Raw genomic sequence first — 16599 nt, forward strand, 5'->3', positions numbered from 1 at the left:
AGGCATTCTATCTCAACAGTTTTGAGTCAACTTGATATAGATTATCTTGAGTCTTAGTTCTGTCTTCTCCAGGCCTGTTGTTGCTTTAAAATACACCAACTCCTCACTCTTCTGCCATTACAGTCTTGTAAAATGGAGGCAAGGGAAAAATGATTGAGGGAAAACATTGTATAATTTATGATTACGGTTATCCTTATATATGTATTTTAAGCCTTAGGGTATCGGTAGTACTGAGTTAAATGGAATTTTTTTCTCCTTTAGTTTAAAGTTTACAGTGGTAAGCGATCCTATGGACGAGGAGAAGAAAGAATGTCAAGAAGTGGGATATGCGTTTCTGGAACTGTGGCAGATCATGGAGTCGGGAAGAGACCTTGTAGAGCAAGAGCTAGACAGTGAGTAATACCTTGTCATGCTTCTCAGCTTCAATTATTGCTAAGGAAATCAGCCTAATCATGAATACTTTTCCTGATTTACCTTCGGTATGTAATTACCGTTATGAAGTGGATGATACAAACTGGATCCAAATCCCTGTGGCTCTACTTTTTCTAGAAATGAAAGTAGTCACTTGTGTATTTTAGCCCATGTACCTCATGACAATTAGAATACAATCTATTAGGAATCCCCAGTGTTTGAAATGAGGGAATTTTGAAAAGACAAGTACAATTTCCATCAAATTTAAAGATCAGAATTCCTGATTTCTCTTAAGCATGTGAGGTTTGTAAAGACAGCTGATACCCTCCGCTTTTAATGTGTGACCTTGCACACTGTCTCTTAAGCAGACACCAACTCTTCTGCTACCTCATGCCTCATGGTATTTCTTACCAAGTCTTGACCATACGGCTTTGGAAATGTCTTGACTGCATCCCCACTACTGTAATAGTTTTCTTAGTTTATGTAGTTTTGAGAGAGAGAGAGAGAGAGCACGAACACAAGCTGGGGGGGGGGGTGGGGAGCCCAGACAGAGGGAGACAGAGGAGAAGTGGGCTCCTTGCTGATAGCAGAATGTCCGATGTAGGGCTCGAACTCAAACCGTGAGATCATGACCTGAGCCAAAGCCGGACACTTAACTAACTGAACCATCCAGGCGTTCCTGTAATAGTTTTCTAAACTGGTCTCTCTGCCACTGGTTTCTTCCACCCCATCTCCATCTGCTACAGCGTTTCTGTACAAAAAGTTTGTACAGTACTTCTCTGTACACCACATTCTTCTTAAATCCATTTTCAACATTGTTTGCTGTTAAGACTGGCACGGTTTTAAAAATATTTTCATTTGAATGCCTTTACGTGGGCCCTACTCCATCCAGTCCCCACTGCTCTCTTACTGTACATGCCTGGGGATTTCACGCATTTACCGTATCTGCTAGGCTGTAGTGGGCAATTAAGATCACGCACTAGACCAGTGGTTTTCAAATTTCCAGTCATAATCAACTAATGGGTGGTGATATTAAATGAGTAAGTCATGACCAGAATTGGGAGCGGGGAGACTGTAGAAAATATCAGAGTGCATGGCATATAGATTAAGTATTTTGTGACACTTTCTTATGTACATTATGTATTGAATCAGGATCTAAAATTTTTATTATAATAAAAAAATTGAGGAATACTCTTCAGACCAGGGGTTACGAAGTTCAAACTAGCTGGTAGACAAGATTCTTCATTATATTCCTCTAGTACTTTTCCAACTGAGGTACCAGGCAAGTGGTGTGACCTGTCTATGCCTGTGTCCTCAACTATAAGATGAGAATAGCAGTCGCGTCCTTATAGGGATGTCACAAGGATGGAGGGAATTCTCTGAGGGTCGAGGGAGAAGGAAGGGTCGAGGGAGAAGAATGTTCGGGACAGCAGAAGCTCGCTGGGCACATGGCGAGTGGGGTCTTTCAGCTGTTTTCCAACTTGGACCTCTGAGTTCTATTCCCGTCCCCATTCCCTGACATGCAGCGCTCTTCCTGACTTCTCTGCCCTTTGCATGTAAGGAAAATCCCCCTGGTCGTGACCTCAGAATTTCTAAAGCCAATGAATGTGTCTCGATTATTTTGACAGAAAAATTTACATTAATTTCCTTGTTAGGGCTTCCCTTCCACTCAGGCTTTAATCCTGTTGGTCTGATTTTAAAAACAAAACATTGCTCTCCAGCCCTGCGCTCCCTTCCCTCTGAGCATGTTAAAACTCGGCTCTGTACAAATTTTCCCGAGTGGTCAGTCAGTGCAGTGCTGTTTTGGCACCTCCTGCACTGTTCAATTAAGGTCAAGTTTTCATCCACTTAATTGACTCTGTTCTTACCAATTTTCCGATTGTCAAATCCAGTTGGTTTCCTTATTCATCCTGCTTGACCTTTGTAAATTTCTATTATTATTGCTCATTCTCCTTTTTAAACTCCATTCTCCCTTGTTTTAGGCCGTTTCAACTTTCCGTATCATTCTGTGGGGGATCCTTCTGTTTCTTTACAGCTTCTTCCTGGGTTTGAATGTTGGGATTCTCCTGGTTCAATTTGTGGCCTTTTCTCCACACACCCTCCCCCTGGGGGTTTGCATTCACTCCTGGGGTTTTAATAATCTAAAAATGATCTCAAATCTAGATTACCAGTCTAGATTTTATTTAAAATCTAGTAGACCAAGTCACTACTTCTCTGTTCTCATAGTACCCAAAATTTGCCTCGACTACAGCTTTGTACCTTGCATTCCTTCTTACCTACCATCCAGTTATCTAAGTTAGAATGGTCATCCTGGATTTGGACCTCCTGTCTCCCAGGATTTCATCACAAAATTTTATTTTTTACTTTTTTTTTTTTAAATTTAGTTTGAGATAGGGGTGCCCAGGTGGCTCAGTTAAGTGTCCGACTTCAGCTCAGGTCATGATCTCGTGGCTCGTGAGTTCGAGCCCCACCCTGGGTTCTGCACTGACAGCTCAGAGCCTGGAGCCTGCTTGGGATTCTGTCTCCCTGTCTCTCTGGCCCTCCCTGGCTTGTGCTCTAAGAATAAACAAACACTAAAAACAAATTGTTTTGAGAGTGCGCACAAACAAGAGAGCATGAGTGGGGGAGAGGCAGAGAGAGAGAATCCCAAGCAGGCTCCACACCATCAGCACAGAGCCCGACACAGGGCTTGAATCCACAAACCATGAGATCACGACCTGAGCTGAAATCAAGAGTTGGACACTTCACTGAGCCACCCAGGAGCCCCTATTTTTAGCTCTTAAACGTTCTGAATCTGCCCTTCTCTCTCCACCCTGTTATACTTCAGACCCCTTCATTTCTCTCCTGTATTGCTACAGCAGCCTCATAACTAGCCTCCCTGATACACTCATGCTCCCAGTTATAGTCTCCAAGTAACAGCAAGAACTAGAACTCAAAAATCACTACCTCTAGGACACTTCAGTTAAAATCACGTTCCTCACAAGACAGGCCTTTATGGTTGGGACCCTGCTTATCTACGCGGCTTTGCTCCTGCCACTTCTCGCACCTTTCCGAACTCCTTCTTGTGTCTTGGCCCGCGCTCGGAAGAGCTTACTTTCTAGATTCAGTTCAGGGATCGTCTCCAGACCACCTCTTCTACTTCCTCCACGCCGGCCAGGGTGGGTGCCGCTTCCATGCGTCCCCAAAGCACCTTGAGTTTTCATCGCAGCCCCTCTCACCCCCACCCTGTACTGTTCTGGGAGGGCCTCACCCTCCTTCCCTTCCACTAGGTCGAGCCCCAAGGAGGAACTTTAGTGCCGCCGCCGCCTGCCAAGGCACACTACAGGTATGTAAGTGCTTTTTAACTGAATGATGCTGCCGCCTGACAGGCTTCCTTTTCTTTTCCCAACAGTTGTCAGCCCTGAAGATCAGGCCACCCGGATAGGAAGGCTGAAGGTGTCCCTTCAAGCTGCCGCCGCTCTTGACGCCATTTACAAGGAGATGACAGAAGTTACACTTTCGTGATGGAGCAAGTACTATTCCGTTCTAAACTCTCTGAGGGAACCACAGTAAAAAGTCTCTTACAAAGTAACTTGCTATGCTGTGAATTTGGTTTACTGTGATGTCTGGTCTTTCTACCTAATGACGAAAGCTTAGAACCAAGTTACTTTTTGTGACCCTCACTGGATAAAGGCATTATTCTCCAAGGTCTTAGCGCTCTTGCGGGTGAGAAGAGGACCTGCCCTCAGGAACTGCGAAAGGACGGTCACAAAAGGTGACTTTACAAAAACAAAACAACAACAAAAAAAACCACAGTTTATTTATCTTTTAGTTCTTCCAAAATTGAAAATATCAAGTCCTACTGCTAAGGAGAAAAAAAACAAACAAACAAAATCCGAGACCCCTCCCCCCCCCTCTTCTCTTAAGGTCACAGAACACAGGAGGAACTGCAGCGGGACAGGTGGGTACAGAGAACCGGGAGGGGGAGGGTGGCAAGATAAACTCCCCAAATACTTAAAAAGCTGTTCGACAGAAACTGTGATAAATACAGGACAATGCAAGACAAGTAAAAATAAGGAGCAGCAGTGACGAGAGGCTGTGTTGTAGACGTGGCCTCCCTTCCTCTTCTCTTTTCTCATCAGGGTATTCTAGGCCCAAGGCATGACCTGCCCCTTCCAGATCTAAATGTTGATTCCTCTGAGCCTCCTCCTAGATTTCACTAGAAGCAGTGTTGTCAGGCACGACCATTCTTCCTCAGACACATCAGAAAAGGACCAGTGGTGACTTTGCTTCTACCATTGTACCCTGTGTGAATTTGTAAGGAGGATGAAACCGAGCCAGGGGGTGTCCCTGCTTCTTGTCTTCAAAGGTGGCAGAAACACCTCTAGCGGCACGAGGCAAACAGGCAGGAAAACTCAGGCGGAGGTACCGGCCCGATCTGCCCTCACTAGCTCAAGTTGTATGGTTTATCACAACTATCAGCAAATTCCAAGAACCTTTTCTTGAGCACTGCAAAGATGGAACTTACAAGAGATGTGAGGAAGGTCATGGCAGTGGGGCAGGATGGAGGACTGAATCTGCTGGTCAAGAACCATGGTACAGGTAGTTAGGGGTCACCTCGTACCAATGTCTTGGAAACACAGCTTTGAGACATCAAAGAGTAAGATGTCAGAAGCCATCGATGTCCTGGCGGAAGGTGACAGGAAGAGAGAGGAATGAAACGGTATTTATCAACAGCGGAAGCCTCTGCCCTTCTTCAAAAACACCTCCTCCCTTGCCATCTGGATGGGGCCACTGGCACGTGTCCTGGTGGGCCTGGAATTCCCCGAGTAGATTGGTCCACACAAATGGCCCCCTAAACCCATAAACACAAATGGCAAAACTTCAAAAGGAAAAAAAAAAAAAAGGAAAAATACAGTTTCTATGTCATGTAAAATTTGTAGGGGTTGGCTGGATAAAGAATGGAGCTGAGGACCAGAGTTCAGAAGTTACTTCCTCTTTTTCTTGGGGGGTGCAGAGCTGTGTCTGGAACCACGGTTAGAGCCACGGCCTGAGCTGTGCACAGATGCCTTCCTCTTCCGGCTCATACTTCGACTCTGTTCTTCTTCTTCCTCGTAACGACTTTCACGGTCCGCTGAACAGGAGAAAAGAGGCATTACTAGTTAGCTACAGGGTAACTTTGGTACCTAACAGTACTTAATAGCATGAAGTAACACAGGGAATGTCCTCTGGAGTCAAGTATGTTTTAATCTCAGTCACGTATTAGTTGTGTGATGTCAGGCAAGTACTTAACTGTCCTGAGCCTTGGTTTATGTTATTTACACAACAGAAAATTGTTCTAGGATTAAATAAGGTAGCCTATGCAAAGTACGGATCCCGATGCTTGGGGTCCAGTAGATAGTGTTCCCCTTTCACCTTTAACTGCTATCTAGCATTTGGTTTCAGAGTAACTAAACCACTATTACAAAAACCTTCCTAACCTGGAAGAGGCCCAGAAAGTTTGACTATTATAGGACTTAGACTTGGAAACTGAATAGCCTAATTCTTCCAAGACTATGTGGCTATCATAGCTACAGACCCACTGTGGCTGTGAGCAGATGAAGAATGACAGAGTCATGTCACTTGGAGGGTATGGATACATTCCAGAACTCATTTGCTTGTCTGGCTGATGAACTTGGAGCTATAGTTCCCCATCAGTTTCACAGTGTTCTTTTGGTACTCTTCTTAGGCCAAAAAAAATCTCAAAATACTAAAATCCATTAGAAATTTGTGCTTCAAAAATAACAAAGTTTACCTTTTCGGGCTTCTTCCTCCAGTTCATCCCAATCCTTTCCACTCTCTTCTTCACTGCCCAATGATTCCTTGGAATAGTCTGGAATAAAATTAAGTCATTAATTAGTCATTAGACAGGAATGGAACGACAGAATTCTTCCCTCCTTTATGGGGTCCAGAAATGATAGATTAGAAAGCCATGAAACATTTTACCTATAGAGACTAACCTGATTCTTCAGCTTCTGATGAATAATCTTCATCACTATCCTCCTCCTCCTCTTCATAGTCGTCTTCTGAAGGATTGAAAGTCTCATCTTCGATTTCAGACTCTGAATCCCCTTCCTCAGCATCACTCCCCTGGTGAGTTACAGTTGGAGAGCATAATACTATTTACTCGGTTCTTTTTTTGACCTTCACTTTATTAACCTAATTAATTCAACCCACCTAGCACCCCAGCATTATTTCCGTATTACGTGAAAAAAAACCTGAGTGACCAAAAGATAAATAGAACTAATTTATAATTACTAGTAAGGTGCGATTACTAAATATCTAGTTTGTATTTCTTAAAAATTCACTTCATCCTTCCTCACCCAGGAAAATTAACCAGAGATACTCACGAAAATAATGCATTATGCAGAGGTGGGAGAATCATTTTTTAGAAAACAATTTTTGCAAAATGCCCTAAACTTACACCTGAAACTATTCTTACACTGTATGTTAATTATACTTCAGTCAAAAAAACCAAGAACTCAAAATGCCCTAAAGAATTTTTTCCCAATACTAAGAGTCTCCTTAAAAGAACAATTTTGCAATTTCAAAGAAATCTCAGTGGCTACCAGTCTCCAATTAATTTATCAGCTACCTGTAAAACTAACTAGGAGAACAGCACAGTAATACCAAGCTCCCATTTGATCTGGTCCCGTACGTACTACTTCTGTAGCATTTCCTAGCAGCCTGATGGTAATGGGCAACACTATGTACCGGAAAAGAAACCCCACACTCACGCACCTCACCCTCAGGTTCTAGGAAAGACCAGCCACCTTGTTCGAAGAAGCCCTCAGGGTCATCAACAATGGTCTTCATGATTTTAGTCCAGTTGAGGGACTGTACTCCTTCTGTGTACTTTAGGTCACAGGAACTAAGAGACAGGACATGAGTCAAAGTCAATCCTCCATATTTTCCAAGAATGCACTGTGTCCTCTTGCTCATTAGTATCTCTGAGGAGCAGACATTCTCTGTATTGGGCCACCAGAATAGACCCAAATGGCTGATATATCTCCTAGAGACCAGCCCTCACGACAGAGCAGCATTCCGACCGAAGCAAGCTTTGTCCCTCCACAAAGGTCAGCCTCTCCCAGTTTTCCATTTTCTTTCTTAAGCACCAATTTCCCTGTTCCTCCTTTTGGCCTTTCCTCCTCACCTATGCTTTCCCCTGATTCCACCCTTATTTGCAAGTAGTCTCAACTTATAACCACTTACGCGCTTACTTTTCAGCTCTGATCGCACATATGACTGCAGTTAAGAAAAGGCAGCTGGCCCTAGCTTTCCCTCCTCAATCTTCCACTGCTTTCTTATGTATTGTTCATTTGATGCAAGGTATATTCGAAGGTAGGAGTAAGTTTCTTGTTTAGTACCTAAAGTGCTAAGAAAATGTGCAAGTAACTTTCTTTTTTTAAATGTTTGAGAAAGAGCAGGGGGAGAGGCAGTGAGAGAGACACAGAATCTGAAGCAGGCTCCAGGCTCTGAGCTGTCAGTGCAGAGCCCAACACAGACACTGAACTAATGAAGGGTGAGATCGTGACCTGAGCCAAAGTTAGATGCTTAACTGACTGAGACACTGAGGCACCCCTCAAATGACTTTCTTTTTGTCCACTTCTGTTGAGGAAAGCTCAATCAATTCAAGTGGGTGGGAAGGAAGAGAGAAATGAAAAAAACAAAAAACCAAAACCAAAAAACCCCAAAAAGAAATGACAATAGTGAGCATCACTAGAAGAAAGCCTCACAAAACCTGAGAACCACTGCCACAAATCCATTATAGGCCTCATCATATACACTGTAACTTGCACATCTGGCCATGATGGACGGAGTACCAAGAACTAGATTTACCTTTCCAATTTAAATTACTAGAAAACCAAACAAAATACAAAACAGCTTTCAAACACTGGATAAAAAGAAACATAGGACTGGGGCACGTGGGTGGCTCAGTTGGTTAAGCATCTGACTTTGGCTCAGATCATGATCTTGCGCTTTGTGAGTTCAAGCCTCGAATTGGGCTCTGTGCTGACGGCTCAGAGCCTGGGGCCTGCCTGAGATTCTGTGTCTCCTCCTCTCTCTGTACCTCCCCCATTTGTGATCTGTTTCTGTCTCTTAAAAATAAATAAACCTTTCAAAAAAAAAGAAGCATAGGACTATAGTCCCCAAAAGGAGGAAACACGCAGGGTTTTGTTTTATAACTGCCCTAGTTTTATGCCTGGAGGCAGTTCCCAGGCTGCTATGTAGGGAGGGGAACCCAATCAGAACCTGAGAGAAAGAGAAGTATTTGGGGATGCTGATATAGCTAGAATTTTTGAAGCTGAGAGTACTGGAGAAGAGAATGACAGAAAAAGCTCTGGAGATTTGCAGAGGGATCCCTTTCAGTCTGTGGCCAAGAACTGATCTGCACATACATGAGAGGAAATTAACCTGAGCTCAGCAAAGAAGCACTGGAAAGCAGTTGGCCACACAATTCCCAGATCTCAGACCAAACTGGAAATAGTTCCTGGTCCTACCAGCTTTAACAGAAAGACCTTAAAACACACAGGGAATCAGAGTGCTTAGAAGAGTACTGCCTCAGCAGTGGGCAGATTAGTCCTGGACTAAAAGCTGTTCTGAACCAGCACTAATGACATTTGAGAACAAGTCCTGAAAGATGAAGTGGTATCCAACTCACTTAACTATATCATCGAATGAAGTCTAGAAAAAAATCGTAAAGCCTAGCACCCAGCGTGCCTGGGTGGCTCAGTTGGTTAAGTGTCTGACTCTTGGTTTTGGCTCAGGTCACGATCTCATGGTTTGTGGGTTTGAGCCGTGCACCAGACTCTGCACTGACAGCACAAAACCTGCTTGGGACTCTCTTCTGCCCCTCCCCTGCTCGTGCACACTCTCTCAAAATAAATAAATAAATACATTTGAAAGTAAAAATAAAACCTAGCACCCCAAAATGTGTAGTCACAATGTTTGGCAGCCGATCGCAAATTACCAGACATGCAAAAGTGCAAAAGAAAAAAAATCAAACAATAGAAATAGACCCAGAAAATACAAAGATGGTAGATGGAAGTTATCAGATAATGACGTTTAAAAAAAGCTATTATAAACATGCTCCAAATGTTTAAGAAGGAAGACAGAAACTTGAAGATGCTGAAAAGTGAAGATATGAAATTTGTGTAATTGGTCTCAGAAAAAACAAAAACAAAAATGGGGGTAGGTGGGGGGGATGGGGATTGAGGAAAGAGCAAAAATATTTGAAGAGTAACGGCCAGAACATTTGGGGATGTGATAATCTAAGAAGCCCAATGCACACCAAACAGAATAATCCTTAAAAAAACAAAACCACCCACAATAAAGCAGATAATAAAATGCTAGAAACCAATGACAGAAATACAAAACAAAAACGTCAGTCTGTTCAGAGGCACAAAGATGACAGCAGACACCCAGTAAGCCAGAAAACAATGGAGCAACATCATGTAAGTATTAAAAAAAAGACAATTCTATCTACAGTCAGGAAAAACATCTTTCTGAAGTGAAAGGGAAATAAAGACTTAAGAAAAAAGCTGGGAGAATTTGTCACCAGAAAGCCTGCATCTCAAATGCTAAAGGAGGAGGTTTATGAGGCAAAGGAAAATTAAAGGAGTTAGAAGGTTGGAACCACACAATGGAATGAAGAGCACCAGGAATGTACATATGTGAGCAAATATCCAAGACTTTTGTTCTCATTTTGTAAATTAAGAGGTAACTGCCTGGGGGCGCCTGGCTGAATTGGAAGGGCATGTGACTCTTGATGATCTCAGGGTCCTGAGGTGGAGCCCCATACTGGGTGTAGAGATTACCAAACAAACCAACCAACCCATCATAAACTTAATACACAATCATACAATTAATCCAAGGGTGCCTGGGTGGCTCAGTCGGTTTAGCATCTGACTTTGGCTCAGGTCATGATTTCATGGTTCCTGAGTTTGAGCCCCATGCGGGGCTCTGTGCTGACAAGCGTGGAGCCTGGAGCCTGTTTCGGATTCTGTGTCTCCCTCTTTCGTTGCCCCTTCCCCCCTCCTTGAGCTCTTTCTCTCTCTCTCTCAAAAATTAAATCCAAAATAAGGCATAAAAAGGAGAAAAGCAACAGAGAACATAGAGGAAAACAAATAGCAAGATGGTAGATTTAAACCCAACCATATTGATAGTTAGCATTAAATGCAAACGGTCTGTTTTCACCAATCCAATTAAAAGTAAAAATTCTCAAAACAGATTTAAAAAAGTGAGACCCAAATATATACTGTCTTCAGGTAAGGCCCTTTAAACATAAAGTAAGAACAGAAAAAAAGACATGTTATGTAAGCACTAACCAAAATAAAGCTCGAAGTCTGTAAGAATATCGTACCAAGCTGATTTTTGAAACAAGGACTATTATCAGGTATAAGGAAGGACATTTCATAATGATGAAAAAAAAATCAATAGATTTAAACCACTAGGCAGACTGACCAACAAAAAGAGGAAACAAATTATCACTATCAGGAATAAAAGGGGACACCATTATAAATTGTATAAATATGAAAGTTGATAACTTAGATTAAAAAGACCAGTTTGCTGACAGACACAAGAAGATTCTAACCTTTATGTACAATAGCCAATTCTGAAAAGGAACAAAATCAGAAGACTTACGCTACATGATTTTAAGACTTACTTTCTATAAAGCTACAATCATTGTTTCAGCGATATAAGGACACACATAGGCCAACGCAACAGAATAGCATCCAAAACTACACCCTCTCCAAATGGTTGATGGCTTTTTTTTTTTAAACAAGATGCCAGGATAATTCAGTAACTATGGGGTAATCTCTTCACAAATGATACTAGAGTAATTGGCTATATTTGGGCAAAATACAAATCTTGACCCTTATGCTACAGTAAAAAATTAACTCAAAATGGATCACAGACCTAAATGCAAGAACTAAATCTATAAAACTCTAGAAGAAATCAGAAAATTTTTATGATTTCGGGTTAGTCAATTTATTAAATAAGATCTAAAAAACGCAAATTACAAAAGAAAAAAATAGATCAAACAGACTTCATGAGAAATTTACACTTCTAGTCTTTAAGATACTTGAGAAATGAAAAGGCATAGAATCTACTGCAGGAAAACATATGCAAAACCTATATTTGATGAAGGATTTATAACCAGTCTAAAGAATTCTGACAACTCAGACAAACAATCTGCTTTTTAACATGGACAAAAATATGAAGAGACTTCCTCTAGGATACAGAATGACACATAAGCTCAACATCATCAGTCATCATGGAAATGCAAACTGAAGTCACAATGAGACAGCACTCCACAGCTACTATAATGGCCAACATTAAAAAGAGACAAGGGGAGCCTGGATGGTTCAGTCAGTTGAGAAACCAACTCTTGATTTTGGCTCAGGTCAAGATCCCACAATTGTGAGATCAAACCCCACATCGGGCACTGAGCTGGGTGTGGAGCCTGCTTACGATTCTCTCTTTCTTAAGCCCTCTGCCCCTTCCTCATGTATGCACTCTGAAAAAAGTAAAAAAAAAAAAAATAAAAAGACCGACAAAGCCAAGTGTTAAGATGCACAGCAATTACAATTCTCAGGTACTGCAGGTTTTCCAAAAAATGATTTGATAGGGGCGCCTGGGTGGCGCAGTCGGTTAAGCATCCGACTTCAGCCAGGTCACGCTCTCGCGGTCCGGGAGTTCGAGCCCCGCGTCGGGCTCTGGGCTGATGGCTCAGAGCCTGGAGCCTGTTTCTGATTCTGTGTCTCCCTCTCTCTCTGCCCCTCCCCCGTTCGTGCTCTGTCTCTCTCTGTCCCAAAAATAAATAAACGTTGAAAAAAAAAAAAAATTTAAAAAAAAAAAAAAAAAAAAAAAATGATTTGATAGTTTCTTACAAGGTTAAACGTAGAGACTTTACCACAAACCATGCGACCCAGCAGTGCCACACTTAGGTCATCTACTCAAGAAATGAAAACTTAACGTTTACACAAAGACCTGTATGTAAGGTTTATAGCAGCTATTCCTAAGAACCCCCAAGTGGAAACAATTAACATTTCTATTAAGGTAAATGAAGTACGGAATATCCATGCATTGGAACACTCCTCAGTAACAGAAAAGAATACACTACTGACGCACTCAACAACTTGGATAAATTTCAAAAGCATTATGCTAAGTGAAAGATGCAAGGTACCAAGATACTTATGATTCCATTTACATGAAATTCTAGAAGACACAAACCACATAGTGATAGAAACCAGGGATAGGATTACAGGGAGGGGACCGACTTACATAAAACTGTATGAAGAACTTTTAGGAGTGAAGAAGTGTTCTACATCCTAATTATGATGGTAGATTCGCGACTGTACACATTTATTAGAACTCATCAGACCATATACTTAAATTGGTGAATTTTATTACACGTAAGTTTTGCCTTAATAAAACCGATTTTTTAAAAAATACATTAAGAAATGGGCAGAAGACATAGACACTTTTCCAAAGATGACATCCAGATGGCCAAAAGACACATGAAAAGATGCTCAACATCACTCATCAAGGAAATACAAATCAAAATCATGATGAGATACCACCTCACATCTGTCTGAATGGCGAAACTTAACAACACAGGAAACAGATGTTGGTGAGGATGCAGAGAAAGGAGAACCCTCTTACACTGTTGGTGGGAATGCAAACTGGTGCAGCCAGTCTGGAGAACACAATGGAGGTTCCTCAGAAAGTTAAAAATAAAGTACCCTACAATCCAACAATTACACTATTAGGTATTTACTCAAAGGCTACAAGAATAAGATTCAAATGCGTACATGCACCCAGACGTTTACAACAGCATTATCAACAGCCAAACTATGGAGAGAGCCCAAATGTCCACTGACTGATGAATGAATCAAGATGCATATGTGTACACACACACACACACACAATGGAATATCACTCAGCCATCAAAAAGGATGAAATCTTGCCATTTTGCAACGACATGGATAGAGCTAGAGTGTACTATGTTAAGCAAAGTAAGTCAGAGAAAGACAAATACCATGTAATTTCACTCATGTAGAGTTTAAGAAACAAAACAGATGAACGAATGGAGGAGGGAAACAATCCATAAAAGACTCTTAGAGAACAAACAGAGGGTTGATGGAGGGAGGTGAGTAAGGGATGGGCTAGATGGGTGATGGGCTCTAAGGAGGGCACTTGATGGGATGAGCACTGGGTGTTGAATGTAAGTGATGAATCACTGAATTCTGACACCAATACTGCACTGTATGTTAATTAACTAGAAATTAAATAAAAATTTGAAAAGAATAAAAAAAGTCACCTTTACAACACATATTTGGGATATTGTTATCACCTACCTGCCTATGTCTTAAGAAAATCCTCAGGAAAACCATAAATTTGTATCTTTCTCACAATTTATTTCTAAGTTCTCTCAACCCACCTCTTAAGAGGAGAGTCACATCTCAGCACTTCTTCACTGGTAATAGGCAGGGGTGTGTGGAGCGCAGAGCAAATTATACTCACCACTACCCAAGCTTCACCCTTTACCTAGAGTATAACATCTCCCTGTTTACTGGAGTTTTGGTACTCCTGTGAGAAATTCTTTTATAGCTGACCTAAAAGGCTAAAATTCAAGAAGTTTTATCTTATGGGGCATCTGAGTGGCTCAGCTGGTTAAGCATCCGACTCTTGGTTTCGGCTCAGGTCTCAGTTTCATGAGTTCGAGCCCTGCGTCAGGCTCTATGCTGGCAGTGCGGAGCTTGCTGGGGATTCTCTCTCTCTACCCTTCCCCTATTCGCACTGTCTCTGTCTCTCTCAAATAAATAAATAAATAAACTTAAAAAATAAATTGAAAAAATTATCTTTCAGTAAAAGTAAAAGAACTAGTAAGCGATATCCCCTTTTTATAACTAACTGATTATACATGTATTCAGATTTTTATACACCTATCAAGGAGAGTCAAAGATGACTTTTTTTTTGATTTTGTATGTGTAAATATTCATCAACTACTGTTGGAATTTCAGGAAGAAGTTAATAACTCTATCTAACAGATGCCAAACTTCTAAGTCCTGGGCTATAACTCCCCAACGGCAGTTTCTCCCTTAAGTCCACCAGCAGATTTTATATACAACATACCATGCTTGTATTCTGTAATCGAGGGATCAAGGGGTAAATGGGAGAGTGCGGCAGACTGACTTACTTCAGCCATTCCTTGATGGGGTCTAGGGAGGCTACTGGAATGGCGTTGATCATCGTCACTTTCTTGCTGTAGTCCTTGTAGACTATCACCATATCAAAGTTCTTCAGGTGAAACTGAACCCGCTCGAAGTGAATCAGCTCCACTTCATCCAAGGTCACCACAAAAGGTGGCTGTCAGGGAGAAATGAGATCACTATCACAGAAGTCCCCTAAAGCATGAGCATTTTCAAATACTTTCAGGGCCTAAAAATCACTACTGCTTTTCGGGAAGACTAAAAGCAATGCAATGTACTGACAAGTCTCAGTATGAGGATTTGCAAGATCGAAATCTTTCCTCAAGGAGAATAAATTTAAAGAAACTGAAGAAACTATTTAAAAAACTACTTAAAGAATCATTTGTTCAGTAAGTCGTGTCTAAGAAAATCTTCAGAAATAGTAAAGACCTAGTTTTCAAAACACCTACCCTTTCTTTTCTCTAACAATTTCTTACTAAAAGGGAAGAAATACTCACCCACTCTGTAGCGTTTACAAGCGCACTACTAGTAGGCTGAAGGAGGCAGGTACTCCTGTAAGGAGCTCCATTAAATCTGAAAGAGAGTAAGAGAAAGGCTCACAGGGACTGGGCCCACTCAAGAGAAACGTGCTGCCACAATACACCTCTTGCCTTTCCCCATTCCAAACCCAGCTCCAGCATACTCACTGGAGTCAATTACAGGGGAAGCCTCTCAGTCTGAGCCACTCACCCCAGCCTAAAAATGTTCAAGAGGGAATGGATGTCTCAAAGGTTTTTCAATCAAAGGAAAAAGGACGTGATCTGTGATGTTAAATTATCACAAAGGAAGAATGACCAATTTTCCTAATAGGCAGATGACACTTCAGGTCAAAAAGAAGAGATATGTTACCCCAAGTCCCTAAAAGGCACTTCGAATTCCAGTTCCTCCTTAGTCAGAGCCTCTACTTTCTCAATGAAATTTTTAAACGCTGTTTTCAGTTTATGCCTCATTTCTCGTTCCATCTGTAGAAGGAAAAAAAAACTAATTAGCTACAGTTATCACTTCACTCGTACATCCATTCAAAAAGCCTGAAGTACTTTTGTGGTCCTTAATCCTCATTCCTGTGACGCCAGTACGAAGAGTTTAACCCAGCCCACTACACCATTAACTGCAGAGCTGAGTCTGCAATTCAAGTCTGCCCCATAAGCCACTGCACTATACCATCCCCGCGCATACTTGAGTTGTTCTGCAGAAAGATGCGGGGGTTATTTACAAAATATAACTACTGAACTCAGATCTGAACCACAAGCTACCTCAATACCCTGCAAATAAAATCCTCAATCTCACAGACCTGCTCAGCATAGAGGTCATCTCGGTCGTGCATATGCTGATGTTTCCCCAAGTCCGTGGTGATCTCTCCCACTTCTGTGTAGAATTGCACATCCGTGTGCCGCTTCTTCCCGAACATGATGGCATTCTGGGGGCACGGAGTGGAAAAAACGAGAAAGCAGTCAGAAAACTCAGGCTACACAACAAAGAGGCAAGACCACAACAAAACAACGTGAAGTATAAATAGTATCTACCCTGGAAACCACAGCATCTATGTAAAAATAGTCAAACTGTCCCTGGTGTCATCATGACATTTGGGAATGTGAGAGCGTACACATTTTTTAAAGTATTCCTATTTATTAGAATGAACTTGGGAGACTTTGCCGAAAATAAACTGTCTAAAGAAACATTTTTCTATTTTCTATTCTAGATTTTAGACACTGTGGACTTTATAAACATTATCTTATTCAACCCCCTTTACCTTTTGTGACAGGTGATATCATTCATCATTTATTTATTAAAGTTTATATATTTTATTTTATTTTTTTAATTTTTTTTAACGTTTTATTTATTTTTGAGACAGAGACAGAGCATGAACGGGGGAGGGGCAGAGAGAGGAGGAGACAGAATGGAAGCAGGCTCC

At 41.5% G+C, this 16599-nt stretch overlaps 2 protein-coding genes across 2 annotated transcripts in view; one reads left to right on the forward strand and one right to left on the reverse strand.

Moving 5' to 3' along the window:
• Nucleotides 1-3982, forward strand: part of RPGRIP1 (RPGR interacting protein 1) — an 89027-nt gene extending 85045 nt beyond the window's left edge. Inside the window, exons 24-25 of the mRNA XM_019832776.3 lie at nt 262-392; nt 3803-3982. Of these exons, the coding sequence (XP_019688335.3) occupies nt 262-392; nt 3803-3915 (244 nt within the window). The 3' untranslated portion in view covers nt 3916-3982. The remainder of the gene's footprint in view (nt 1-261; nt 393-3802) is intronic.
• Nucleotides 3983-4189: 207 nt separating this feature from the next.
• The window catches only part of SUPT16H (SPT16 homolog, facilitates chromatin remodeling subunit), a 40657-nt gene continuing 28247 nt past the window's right edge, over nt 4190-16599 (reverse strand). The window contains exons 19-26 of the mRNA XM_003987429.6: nt 15979-16104; nt 15537-15649; nt 15146-15221; nt 14636-14805; nt 7171-7300; nt 6390-6519; nt 6185-6262; nt 4190-5524 (exon numbers count right to left, since the gene is read on the reverse strand). Of these exons, the coding sequence (XP_003987478.2) occupies nt 5379-5524; nt 6185-6262; nt 6390-6519; nt 7171-7300; nt 14636-14805; nt 15146-15221; nt 15537-15649; nt 15979-16104 (969 nt within the window). The 3' untranslated portion in view covers nt 4190-5378. The remainder of the gene's footprint in view (nt 5525-6184; nt 6263-6389; nt 6520-7170; nt 7301-14635; nt 14806-15145; nt 15222-15536; nt 15650-15978; nt 16105-16599) is intronic.

The sequence above is a fragment of the Felis catus genome, chromosome B3, assembly GCF_018350175.1.
Source record: "Felis catus isolate Fca126 chromosome B3, F.catus_Fca126_mat1.0, whole genome shotgun sequence".
NCBI classification, from domain to species: domain Eukaryota; kingdom Metazoa; phylum Chordata; class Mammalia; order Carnivora; family Felidae; genus Felis; species Felis catus.